Source organism: Myxine glutinosa, chromosome 3 (genome assembly GCF_964187855.1).
Source record: "Myxine glutinosa chromosome 3, kmMyxGlut1.1, whole genome shotgun sequence".
Classification (NCBI taxonomy): domain Eukaryota; kingdom Metazoa; phylum Chordata; class Myxini; order Myxiniformes; family Myxinidae; genus Myxine; species Myxine glutinosa.
In genome coordinates, this window is record NC_136263.1 from 186,514,349 (window position 1) to 186,528,202 (window position 13,854).

The window sequence follows — 13,854 nt, forward strand, 5'->3', positions numbered from 1 at the left end:
ACTACCAGAGGATTCTTGATCAGAAAAAACTTCGTCACATTCATTTTCTGACGAGTCTGAAGCGAGTTGTGCGGCCATTACCCGTGGCGTGCTGAGAAAACCCTGCCTAAGTATGTCACACAGATGATGTCATGAACATCGCGATTTTTAGGGTTCGGTACCTGACAGGTTTGATATTTTAACTGTAACACCTCAAAAATTATTAGAGTAAAAAACACGTTCAATTACTTAAAAATCTATATAATCAAATCAAAAAACATAGGGGCAATACTCCTGGTGCTCACCTGGTCGAATAAACAGTATACGACACTGATTAAAGGTATTTTAAACCAATATCAATGCTTGCTAGAAGACGGGCAGCAGGTAGAATCATATTAACATAACCATAAGACTTTAAACAAACAAACAAACAAATACCTATTTGGGGGGACAACCTCCAGTAGACCCCTCACTGTCCGATTTTTTTTAATGCCGTGAGCAAACTTTATTCACAACACAGCAAATATCAGTTGTGCCGAATTTGGTCGCAATCCCATCAGCGGTTTCGGAGAAGAAGTTTCAAGTGTTTACTGACGGACGGAAAACGCGCCATCACATAAGCTCCCCTGAACTTCGTTCCAGGTGAGCTAACAAGACCAATAGTCCAATAACGGCATAATCAGGTTGGCTTGGATCTGATCAGTGGAGGATCTGCTGTCCCCCTGTCATGTGACCAGATCCTCAGCTCTGATTGGTGGATGTTTGTGAGGGACATACCTACATACACTGGACGGAGAAACAAACGCTGTGCCAGGCGGCATTGCCCTACGGGCTACGCCGCAAAAATATGGGGCTGCAAAACCACGTGACCGATGAAGTCATCAATTTTTATTTTCTCAACCAATTTATCCCTAGATTATGCTCAAGAAATGTCATACTGATCAGATCAAGCATTCTACTTGTCGATTTATGGCATCATCGATATTAAGCCTACTGTTAATCGACATGTTGACTCTCTCTCTTCCTCTCTTCCTGCCTTTAAAACCTCCCTCAAAACCTATCTGTTTCACAAGTTAATTGGATAAACAGCAATTTCAAAGTCTAAGTCCTGTTTTCCCTTTGGTTTGAGGTGGGACAGAGATCGAGAGTATGTCTGTGTACATGTGCGGGGGAGGGGAGGAGAGGAGGAGGGGGAGTACACATCTGTGGGTTTTGAATGGGGAGGGAGAGGAATAGGGCAAGAGTGAAGGTGTGTCTGTGTGTGTGTATGTTTGTGTATGTGTGTGCGGTGTGTGTGCGTTCGCATGATAATGTAAAGCGCCATGAGGGTCGTTTACTCTGCTTGATGGGCTATATAAGACTCCTTTATTATTATTATTATTATTATTATTATTATTATTATTATCATAATGAAGGCACCTATGACATCATCATTAAAATAGGTTATTCCCCATGGGGAGTACTTTACAATGAGCCGCCTTCCAAATTTTTTTCCACCGAGCAGTTTTGGAGATATGGAGGTGCAAAGTTTTTCGATTTTTCCAAGATGGTTCCCGTACCACATGACCTATGACACCATAATTATCAATTTAAAATTCTACAGGAGGAGGCACTCTTATGGTGAAACTTTTGTGTCAATCGGACCAGCTCTTGCAGAGAAAACTAATTTTAAAGGGAATAAACCCGAAAAATGCCGGCGGAAGAGACATGCATACCTCGAAAGACCAAAAATGGCCTCCAAAGCCAAACACAAAGCACAGGTAAGATGGTATAAGGCAGGAAGGGCATCCGGCCATACGTACACCAGACGAACACAGGACGAACAGACAAACGCTGTTCCAGACGGCATTGCACTACGGGCTATGCCATAAAAATTCTGTCTGTCGGCCTTTAAAGTTTCGATATTAAGCCTACTGTTAATCGAGGTACTGCACTATGTGACTGCACGTGATTGTGACCATGGTACCTTGTACCATCTTACCTGTGCTTTGTGTTTGGCTTCCTCTTCCTTCTGACTCAGTTGGAGGCTTTTCAACTGCACCATCAATGAGAATACCTTCGTTCTCCAACGTGTTAACAGAACCTCCGCACCTGTTCCATCACTGCCAAGGTGTGCGGGTAACCTCTTGGCCTACTGGCAATAGCAGTGAAAGTAAGGATTAAAAAAAAAAATACACCATTAAAAAAGCAAGATTATGAAAAAAGTGCACAGTTTTGTAATTGTATTTACAACATCCCTGTGTTTTTCCTGTGTCTACAACATATGTACCTCTTTCTCAAACTAGAGGTTCCAGGGAACCTGAACTCAACTGGTCTATATCAATATGGTTAGAATATGCATAATAGAACCACAAACGATATAGTTTATATGTGCTAAAGAGGTACAGTAACGTTGAAGGTATCTCATGTTTAAACAGGAAACTAGAAAAAAAATGGAGTTTTAAGTGACATTTGAGTTCTGCTCCAGAAACGAAATGTATAACAAAATGCACTATGTCCAACTTGTTTCCATGGAAACCAGAAAAATGAAAATTTTCAAATATCTTTAAGTGGCAAAAGGCACAAGTTTCATCAAACTTGATCAGTATTTGTGACTTTTAGAGCTTGGACGTCGTCCAAACTGATGTTTATGGGTCAAGTCATGTCATAGGTCACGACGAGGTCATTTTTCGGACATCGTCAAAACCCGTAATATATGTGTTGAGGTTTGTTACATACTGTCTACACACCAAGTTTCAGCCTTCTAGCTACATGAGGAAGTACCAGATTGACAAAAATTGATTTTTCAATATGGCCGCCCTGCCGCGCCCATTTTTGGGCGTACAACGCCCAAATGCAATCCCAAACTAGTTTATGTCTTAAAGATGCTGCATAACAAGTTTCATCAAATTTCATCAATATTTGTGACTTTTAGAGCGTAGACGTCGAATTGTTTACAGTCAGACAGATGACAGACAGACAGACAGACACTGGGTGTCGACAAAAACTCAGCTGGACATAGTCCAGTTGAGTTAATAAAGGGGGAAAAATTCATTTGACAACTTTGAAACAATATACAGCACAGAACTAGGTTGGAGTTTGTGAATACAACTCGAGTTGTCCATTACTTAAGGATACTCGGGGAAACAAATCCTATATTTTTGTTGATTCATGCTTTCTTTCTGGAGATGCATGTTAAGGAGGAACCGTGTAACATGACATATAGTTTTCTGATGTTTTGCTTTTACACAAATGTTTAACTTTAGTCCTCGTTCGAATCAAAAAGATATCCAACCTCTTAATGAAGAGGCTATACAAGGGAAAAAGCACCCAATAAATCCCTTTCTTGGGATCATAATGCCCAGACATAGCACGGATGGGCAGGAAGAGGCTGGTATACCACTACTACAACTACTCCTTCGTGGCCCCAATTCACACGTTATTGAGGGTCATTTAGACATTTTATTTTGTATCGGAATAATCAGACAATCCTTTGTTGCATGATCAAAACCTGCAGACATATTAGACAAGATCACCCATTGTGTCCCTTTAAGAATATTAATTTTGCAATTTAATGAGTTTTTTTTCATTGTATATTTTAAATTATTTAGTTCAAAGCATTCAAAGTTGCTAATCACCTGAGTGAGCATGTCCTCTTGCACAGCCAGGATGTCTGACAAAGCGTCCACCCGGAGAGCCAACGCCTCTCGCTCTTTGTCCATACCCTTTGAAGAGGAGAACAAAGTAAGGTCAAAAGGCCACAGAACAGCAATGCAATGGACATAAAAAGAAATATGACAATAAGATTCCAAATTCAGGCGAAGCTGTGAAGAAAGCAAAATGTGATCAAGCATACCTAGATAAAGAACTCCAAAAACATGATTTGTAAGCCAGTTAAAAAAGAAATACTCATCTAAATTCCTTTGCACAACTGTGGAATTTAAAGCTCTCCACATTATTGGCGTCTCCCTTGATAAGGCGGAAGCATAAGGTCTGTTACTCTCACATCGCAGACAGGCCAGTACACGCTCTGTTTATTTTACTGCCTCTCCGGTCAAGCTCCCTCTGTTATCTCAGCCCTCCGACCCTCCCTAGTAACGACAGGAAGCACACGTTTCTCCAGTAACCCCCTAATGCTTATGCTCCCCATACCCAGGCTTTCCGTCCACCTGCACTCTTTTGTTCCTCTTTTCTTCCGTTTGTGCAACTCCCATCCTAAAGCTGTTCAATCCGACTCTCCTATCCAGGGTTTCAATCACACAGTGCACTACCGTATCATGTCATCCCAAATCCCGACCCACAATCCTTTCTAACCCCATTAACCTACCACCTAAGCTAACACAACCTCCTTATTTGCACATTTGTGTTTCCTCCCGTCCTTTTTTTTTTTTTTTTTTTTTTTTTGTATACAAGATCGAGGCTCGTGAAAGAGCTAACATTAATCACACAAAAAAACAAACCGACACACAAAAAACAAGGGGAGCGGCAGACAAGATGGGGAGAGAGGGGGAAGGACACAAACACAACATTTGAGAGCAGGGACATCGGGAGGACTTGGGGGGAGGTGGGAGAGGAATAAAACATATGAACACTGCAAGGACTCTGGGGTGAATTACCGGGGGTAGAAAAGATCAAGGTTTTGGATGGGGGAAGATAAGAGATGGTGGTGAACAGCTGTTTTAAAGACCTGGAGGGAGGAGTGGGATTGAAGGGAGTGGGGGAGTTTGTTCCAGAGGCGGGAGAAAAGGGGAATGAAAGAGTGAAGGTGAGCAGAGAGCCTAGACTTTGGCAGTTTAACCATAAGAGGGTTGCAGGCAGATCTTGTGTGACCTGAAGGAATATTGGGGGGACAGAGCACAGAGAGAGCTGGGGGAGCAAGGCCGGAGAGGAGTCGGTAGAAGACAGAAAGACCACCAACCTGCCTGCGGTGAGTGAGTGAAAGGCCCTCGGAGTTGACTACATCGCAGGAGATTCCAATGATTCTGAAAGCTTTGGCCTCAACAGCGTGAAGCCGAGCAAGGTGTGAGGCAGGAGCACCAGCCCAGAGGGGGGAACAGTATTGCGTTGAGCTGCAGATGAAAGCCTTGTATGTGGTGAGGAGCTCAGGTGTGCCAAGGAAGGACTTCGCACGACGGAGGACCAACCTCTTTGATGTGTTTGTTAATTACCTTGCTTATTGGTTTCCTACTGTGGCCCCACTGTCAGTCCGTTGCCTTTTTACTATCTGCCATCTTGCTTTTCCATGAGCCCCAACCTTGCAAAGGAAAAAAACTAGACATAATTCGACGTCGCAAAGTCGACCGATATGCCTCCGCCCACATTAGGTCTTTGCTTACTCCAACTGTGATATAAAACCTCAAGACCATTTGACCTCAATATGTAATCTGTACATATGTATTATGGTGCATTAACTGTACTTAGTATAGTTAAAATCCCTACATAAATAACATTTTAACCTGACATGACCTCTGACCTCTTGATGGTAAAATCTAATCAGTTCATCTTTGCATCATAATGTACACACTTGTATCAAGTTTGCTTAAAATCCCATCACGAGGTCACAAGTTATCGCGGTAACAGAATCTTTACAGAATGCGACCTCTGACCTTTGTCCTCTTGACTACAAAATCTAATCAGTTCAATCCTGCATCATTATAATACTTGTGCCAAGTTTGACTTAGATCTTTTCAGCCATTCTTAAGTTATCGTGGAAACGAAACCCTAACACGGATGGACGGACGGCGCACGGACAGACAGAGGGACGGGGCCACAACCCCAAAACCTAATGCCTCTGGTGACTTCGTCGGCGGAGGCATAAAAATTGCTCCCAAAATATACGATGTAGGTTAATGATGTCATGGTTGCACTCTTGTCTGAATCGCTCTCCTTAACTCACTCCAACCTCGATCCTCAGCCTCACCTTTATCTGTGCAGCAAGCATCTCCTTCTCTTTCACGTGCTGCTCTAGCAAGCGGTGGTCTGTGGTGACACCCGCGGGGCCACCGACGTATGCACGAAGGTGCTGTAACAAGGCCTGCTTGCACTCTATCTCATCCTGCGCCTCTCTGGATTTTATGTCAGCGATCAAAAGGGAGTTTTTTTTCATCCAAGGACACATGTGAAAAGTTTGACGTCTCACTGAATTTTTTTAATCCCAGTTTGGTTTCCCATCCATTGTACCAACCTGAGTTGTCCTTCCAAACTTTCTCTGAGGGTTGCAGCCTTCTCCAGTTCCTCTCTTTTCTGTATCATCTGTGAGCACAAACATAAAAAAGCATATGGGAGTGTAAACACTCAAAAGACTCGGCACATCTTTCTCAAAATGGTTACTTGCCAAGAAAGGAACCGTTTTTTGTTTGTCTGTTTGGTTTTCCACGTAATTTTTTTTTTTCACATTTTTTTTTATTTCCTACCAGTTTTTTTGTGACAGACACAAAAATTGGGTGAAAGGAAAACAGCAAGATAAGAACATACAGATGCATCACAACACAATAGCAACGAGAAAGCATCTGAAAATACAAAGCCCACCCGCATCCATTTGTATTCAGATGTCTTCTTCTGTACAATCAAATAATAAAAACAGTTTTAAAAAACACAAAATGAAAATTGATGATTTTATGCAGCCTTGACCTTTGAGCTTTAGATCTACAAAAAAAAAAAATCAGCTTCTTGCTTTTCATTGGTGAACCAATTCTGTGACCCAATATGCAAATTCTTTAAATTTCAGGTCAATTGGATGAAAATTTATGATTTTATGTGATGCTGACCTTTGACCTTCTGACAAAATTATTAATTTGCCTTCTCCATATTATCATAATAAAGCTTTGGTGAAAATTTGATGACAATAGCTCAAATGATAAAAGAGTTATGGCCCGGACACAAACACACACACACACAAATAAACACAAACAAACGCACACACATGCACGCACACACACAAACACACACACGCAGAAGTGATTACAAATCCCCATCTCATGCGCAGGGGACGGGCCAACTAGTTAGCATCCCAAAATGCAAAGCTCATCCTCATCCCCTTTTGTATTCAAACTAAACTTGCTAACAGCTTTTTTTAAAATGTAAATTTTATTGGTTAGTGTTCTCTGTTGTTGGGTTTGTTGAGGGTTGTTGTTGGGTTTGTTGTTGAATTATAAGGGTTTGTTGAAAATTTGATCAGAAAAGCTCAAATGGTAAAAATGTTGTGTCCTGGCACACACATTGAAGCTCCAATCGACATCAATAAAAGAGAAAGTGGGGTTAGAAAGGATTGTGGGTAGGAATTAGGGATGACATGATATGGTAGTGCAGTGTGAGTGTGTGTGTGTGTGCGTGTTAGGGTTAGAATGCAGCCTGTGGCTGCTTGGCTGCATCATTTTGTGGGGGCGTGGTTGTGCTGCTGATGCAACGCCCCCTTACCAGCGAGCTGGTACTCATTTTGCCGACCTTGGAAGGATGACCGGCTGAGTCTACCCATCCAGTGTTAGTTCAACGGCATGGCAGGGCTTGACCTCAAGACTTCGAAGTCTAGAACAACACTCTTCGACGTCGTGACGTCGACCAATATGCCTCCGCCCACATTATTACATCATTATACATACTTGCACCAGGTTTGATTTGAATTGCTTAAGCTTTTCTCAAGTATCACATTTTTACCTAACATGGCCTCAAGTTATCACAGTAACGAAAGCCTATCATGGACGGACAGACGGACAACCCGAAAACATAGTGCCTCTGGCGACTTCGTCGGTGAAAGCATAAAAAATAACTCTTAGTTAAGACGTTACAACGATCGGTAAGAGTGGCGCATGAGTCACGTGACCTCTCAAATGCCCTAATCGCTAATTATTCAAAAACCAAAAATAATACAAATACATCATACATCGATTTTAAGGTAATTTTCCTGTTCATCTAAACACAGCTCTCAATGGTGAAAGAGTTTGCAAAAAAAAAAAGGCATTACCACCTCAGCCAACTTCTCCATACATATACCCTGCGGAGAATTTAAAAACAAGCGATTTTCATATGTATACATGTTCTGGCCTTGATGGAAAAACATTCAATATTGTCTAACCAAAAGTATTACAATAACATGTTACATTTTGTTGATATTTTTGTTCAATATTTTGCAGCTTGATAAATGAAGTGTTCATCCCTAAATATGTGCTAAATTCTGGAAGTCCAATAGATGTAGGTTAGATTGTGGGCAATGCCGGGTACCTTTGTGGAAGGGGGGAGGGGAAGGATGGAGGGGTGTGAAGGGAGGGAAAGGGGTGCGAGAAGGGACGCATAATAAAACCCATATTATCAAAATAAAGGTTTGTTGAAAATTTGATGACAAAAACTCAAATTTGATGAAATTTAATGACCAAAAAAAAAACTCAAATTTGAAGATTTGATGACAAAAACTCAAATTTGAAGATTTGATGAAAATTTGATGACAAAAACTCAAATTTGAAGATTTGATGAAAATTTGATGACCAAAAAAAAAATCTAATTTGAAGATTTGATGAAAATTTGATGACAAAAACTCAAATTTGAAGATTTGATGAAAATTTGATGACCAAAAAAAAAATCTAATTTGAAGATTTGATGAAAATTTGATGACAAAAACTCAAATTTGAAGATTTGATGAAAGTTTGATGACAAAAACTCAAATTTGAAGATTTGATGAAAATTTGATGACCAAAAAAAAAATCTAATTTGAAGATTTGATGAAAATTTGATGACAAAAACTCAAATTTGAAGATTTGATGAAAATCTGATGACCAAAAAAAAAAATCTAATTTGAAGATTTGATGAAAATTTGATGACAAAAACTCTAATTTGAAGATTTGATGAAAATTTGATGACCAAAAAAAAAACTAATTTGAAGATTTGATGAAAATTTGATGACAAAAACTCAAATTTGAAGATTTAATGAGAATTTGATGACAAAAACTCAAATTTGAAGATTTGATGAAAATTTGATGACAAAAACTCAAATTTGAAGATTTAATGAAAATGTGATGACAAAAACTCAAATTTGAAGATTTGATGAAAATTTGATGACCAAAAAAAAAATCTAATTTGAAGATTTGATGAAAATTTGATGACAAAAACTCAAATTTGAAGATTTGATGAAAATTTGATGACAAAAACTCAAATTTGAAGATTTGATGAAAATGTGATGACAAAAACTCAAATTTGAAGATTTGATGAAAATTTGATGACCAAAAAAAAAATCTAATTTGAAGATTTGATGAAAATTTGATGACAAAAACTCAAATTTGAAGATTTAATGAAAATTTGATGACCAAAAAAAAAATCTAATTTGAAGATTTGATGAAAATTTGATGACAAAAACTCAAATTTGAAGATTTGATGAAAATTTGATGACCAAAAAAAAAATCTAATTTGAAGATTTGATGAAAATTTGATGACAAAAACTCAAATTTGAAGATTTCATGAAAATTTGATGACAAAAACTCAAATTTGAAGATTTGATGAAAATTTGATGACAAAAACTCAAATTTGAAGGTTTGATGAAATTTGATGATAAAAATGCAGGCTATAATGATGCAGGCTAACAATTGTGTGTGGAGGGTGGGAACACGATCGCAATGGGTGCAGTAAAGCGAGGCAGAAATGGGCAAGATCTTGAGGTTAAAAGTGAGCAGTACACTTTAAATCCTGGAAGGAAGGGCAGTATAAAACAGGCTCAGGAATAAAGTGACAAAATTCCTGCATTTCCACCACAACATCAGATACCCCCCTCGACGTCCCTCCATGCAACACTAACCAGCCCTCTGCACCTCAGCAAGATGTTTCTGCTGCTGTTGCTCGAGTTGCAGCTGCATCTGTAGACGGGAATTTTCTGCCAATTGCAACTTGCTCTCAAAATGAGACCTCTCCTGAAAATAGAAGAATAATGGTAGTGAGTACATAAGGTGCGAGTATTAGAGGTGCGAGCAAAAAAAAAAAAGAAGTATTTTCAGAGAAATAAGGACATTTTGGGAGGAATTTATTATGGCATCTCACAATGAAGGCTCATCACATTTCTTACAAGAAAGAGCAATCAGAGATTGCAGACCCTCACCAGGATGTGTTTATGTGGTGTATTTTGTGTGGTGTTTATTTGCTGCTGTACTTGGCTGGTTTATTGACAACGTAGATTTATGTTCAATCCAATATGGCTGCCGAACCACGCGAATGATGACGTCAATTTATTTCTCCCATACAATGTTTGTGTAGATCAGGCTCAATAAATGTCAAACTGATCGGATCAAGCATTCTACTTGTCTAATTATGACGTCATAATGAAGGCACCGATGATATCATGAATGTTTTTTTCCCATGGGGAGTACTTGATAATGTGACATGTTTCAATTTTTTCCATGGAATGGTTTTGGAGATATGGAGGTGCAAAGTTTGTTTTTTCCAAGATGGCGCCCATACCATGTGACCCATGACGTCATAATTATCATCAAAAGTTATACAGGGGGAGGTGCTCTTCTGGTGAAAATTTCGTGTCAATCACCAACGATTGCAGAGAAAAGCATACTCACGTTCTATGCGGACAACAACAACAACAAAAGGCATTTTAAGGCCATTTTCCCTGCAAGAGCGGGGGTTAGCCTTGCGGTCCCCATGACAATGTTCTCCATTTTGCCCTATTTTCTGCATCTCCCCTTGTTAACCCCCTTGCCCGCATTTCTTCTTCGACCATCTTTAGCCAAGTCTTTCTCGGTCTTCCCCGTCCTCTACTGCCTTCTACATTCATTTCCATCACTCTTTTCAACCAGTCACTTTCATCCTTCCTCAACACATGACAAAACCATCTCAACCTGTTTCTCTTCACAGCATCCATAACAGGCTCTATTCCCATCATCTTTCGCAATTCATCATTTGTCTTCCTCTCTCTCAATGATACTCCACACATCCACTGAACCATTCGCATTTCCACCCTTTCCAGCCTTCGTTGCTGCTCTACGTTCATGACCCATGTCTCACTCCCATAAATCATAACACTTCTCACACATGCAGCATACACCTTTCCCTTCAGCTTCAATGACACTCCCCTCCTCGTCAGCACGCCACTCAGTTCCCAAAACTTCTTCCATGCACATCTCACTCTCGCAACCGTTGCCGAGTCTGATCCACCTTCTCCATTCAGCATGTCTCCAAGGTAACAAAATGTTTTCACACCTTCCAGCTTCACGCCGTCTCCAAGATCCAACTCAACATTTCCTCCATCTGCAGCTCCCTCTGTGCACACCTTACACTTGAATGTAGCTGCCACACTGGTTAATGACCCTCTCAAACCACTACATTTTTGATGAACCCACTCAGCGCACATTGTACATTGAATGGAATTCACTCCGACACCCTTCCTGCACACAGCACACGGCCACTTCCCAGTTCTTTCCACCTCAACACATGCTTTACCACTTGCCATCACCTTCGTTTTTCCGATATTCACCTTCAGACCTTTTGTCTCCATACATTCCTTCCACTTGTTCATCTTCTCCTTCAGTCCATCCATACTTTCTGCAATCAACACCAGATCATCTGCATACAACAACTCCCATGGTATGCGGACAAACAAACAATAAATATGTAGTGCATAGCATGATACTTACGAAATCCCTAAAATAAGTTGTTGGCCAATGATGACCTCAAAAATAATTGGTGTTTGAATTTAGTGACCAGTTATGCAAATCCTCTTAAAATTTCAAATCCATCGGATGAAAATTGAGGATTTTAGAAATTTGGCCTATGTTGACCTAAAATATAATTGATGGTTGAAATCCGCGACCAAATATGCAAATCCTTCAAATTTCAAGTCATTCGGATGAAAATTGAAGATTTTTGAAATTTGACAAAGTTGGTGGCCTTTGGCTTATGTTGACCTATTGACCTTTTGACTCCAAAAACAATAGGCTCCTTGCTTATGACTAACTCTATCATTTGGTGAAGTTTCGGGAAGATCGGTTGAAAATTGGGACCTGTAGGTGACAGACAGAGACGGACGGACAGACAGACAGACGGACGGACAGAATAACGCACAAGACCAACCAATATACTTGAAAAGTCTTCGATTTTCGCAAGTAACAAACGGGCCCAAATGCAATACCCTCTACTCTGGCGAGGGTAATAATCTCATCGTAACAAATCATCCTTGGAGCTACTGATGTGGTTAGAGACCAGAGGGGCTTCCAATGAAATGGATACACCTATTGTCAACTCATCTCGGAATTTAAAAACCTGACAAGGTTGCAGACCCAAAGGCCTATTTGAACAAAAGATGAGGAGGAATTTTTAAGATGGAATCTTAAATGTGTCATTCACAATAAATTTGTACAAATGTTGTGGACTATAGGTTTAAGCCATTTCTGCTTCTTTCAAACCAAGCAAGCAATTTTGTTATTAAAGTTAATAAATTGGGAACAAGAAAACTCACCTTAAACAAAATCAAAATAGGAAATACTAAAAAAAAACAAAAAAAAAAACATCCCATTCGCTGTAAAGAGAGCAATCCAATACCCCCATGGGAGCTCTGAGAAAATATTGTGGGAAGACAGAATAGCATCGAAGATGTATGTGACATAACAAAACACATTGATGATCAATGAAATCAGATATTCGGGAAAAATAATCAACCACTGCCACTGTCAAATCAACCGCTGCCAAAATGCCAAGTCACACCTGGATAAAGTGATGTGAAGGCCATTCCGAAGCAGCAGCAGCAGCAGATGATATATAATCCCCATAAACCACGATTAAAAGCTCATGTCACAAAAAGTAGTCACACACGTTTGAGTACCTTATGAATACCCCACCGACTTCTTTCCTGGAAGTCCTAGCAGTGTCCATGTGTTTTATACCTCTCCCACCCCACCCCCCTTCCAACTTGCTGGGATGAATGATCCAGGTGTGTACCCCGGTTTAGAATAGGTACACCGTATCCCTGCGCATCGTAAGAGGCGACGAGGGTTGACGCCAGGAAGGGCATCCGGCCATAGAAACATTGTCTCAAACAGGGAACCATGATTGTCATGGGGCCCGCAAGGCCAATTAGCGGGGAAAATGGCCTTAAAACGAACATTCATTCATTCATTTCATTCATTCCACCCCCACCCCCCTTCCCACGCCTCATCCCCCCCCCCCCAAGCCCTCTCCCTCCCACAGATCTTCCGATGTCCCTGTTCTCTGCTGTTGTACTTGTGTGCTTCCCTCTCCCTCCCCATCTTGTCTCCCACTCCCTTTATTGTATTTTTTGTTTGTCTGATTGTTTGTTTTTTGTGATTGACGTTTGCTCTTCCACGAGCCTCGATGTTGTATACAAAAAAAAATACATTATAATAGGTCAAGGTGTGCATTAATGCGTCATCTGCCATTTAAACATCAAATAGCATACTTAGGCTCTGAAATTGGTTTTAGAATTCTAGAGATTGCAATAAATGAGCCGAAAGAAACGTAACCACTTTAGCACTCAAATGGACCAGTGATCTATAAATGAAAGAAAAATTAAGTTCTGCAAGAGCAAATTAAACTATACTAGATTTTACAGCTATGTTAGCATGCGAAAAACTAGACATAATTTGACGTCGCGACATCAAGCGACACGCTTCATGACCCATGACATGCATGACCCACGTCTAGTATTTGCCCTACTCTAACCTTTGACCTAAGACTTCAGACATTTTGACCCCAATATCTAATCAGCACATATAGGCATCATAGTACATGTTCAAATTTCATTTCCACTGAAATCACAGTAAGTTTCAAGGTGACCTCTGACCTTTGACCATTTACCCTCATATTCTATTTGGCTTGTCTTTGCATCATACTACATACTTGTGCCAGGTTAGGTTGAAATCCTGTTACCTGTCCAAAAGTTATCACAATAATTTTTTT

General features: G+C 40.2%; 1 protein-coding gene across 8 annotated transcripts in view; it reads right to left on the reverse strand.

The window, feature by feature from the left end:
- Positions 1–13,854, reverse strand: part of CCHCR1 (coiled-coil alpha-helical rod protein 1) — a 51,901-nt gene that overhangs the window by 22,527 nt on the left and 15,520 nt on the right. For 4 of the 8 annotated variants that reach the window (XR_013622911.1, XR_013622910.1, XM_068109702.2 and 1 more), the window contains exons 6-10: positions 9,750–9,848; positions 6,143–6,210; positions 5,879–6,023; positions 3,597–3,683; positions 1,961–2,110 (exon numbers count right to left, since the gene is read on the reverse strand). Coding sequence is in view for 4 of the 8 variants with exons in the window: in XM_068109702.2 (XP_067965803.2) it covers positions 1,961–2,110; positions 3,597–3,683; positions 5,879–6,023; positions 6,143–6,210; positions 9,750–9,848 (549 nt within the window). In the remaining 4 variants the exon portion in view is untranslated. Of the gene's footprint in view, positions 1–1,960; positions 2,111–3,596; positions 3,684–5,878; positions 6,024–6,142; positions 6,211–9,736; positions 9,849–13,854 lie in introns of all 8 variants that reach the window. The other 4 variants (XR_013622912.1, XR_013622913.1, XM_078774858.1 and 1 more) reach the window with 1 other exon arrangement.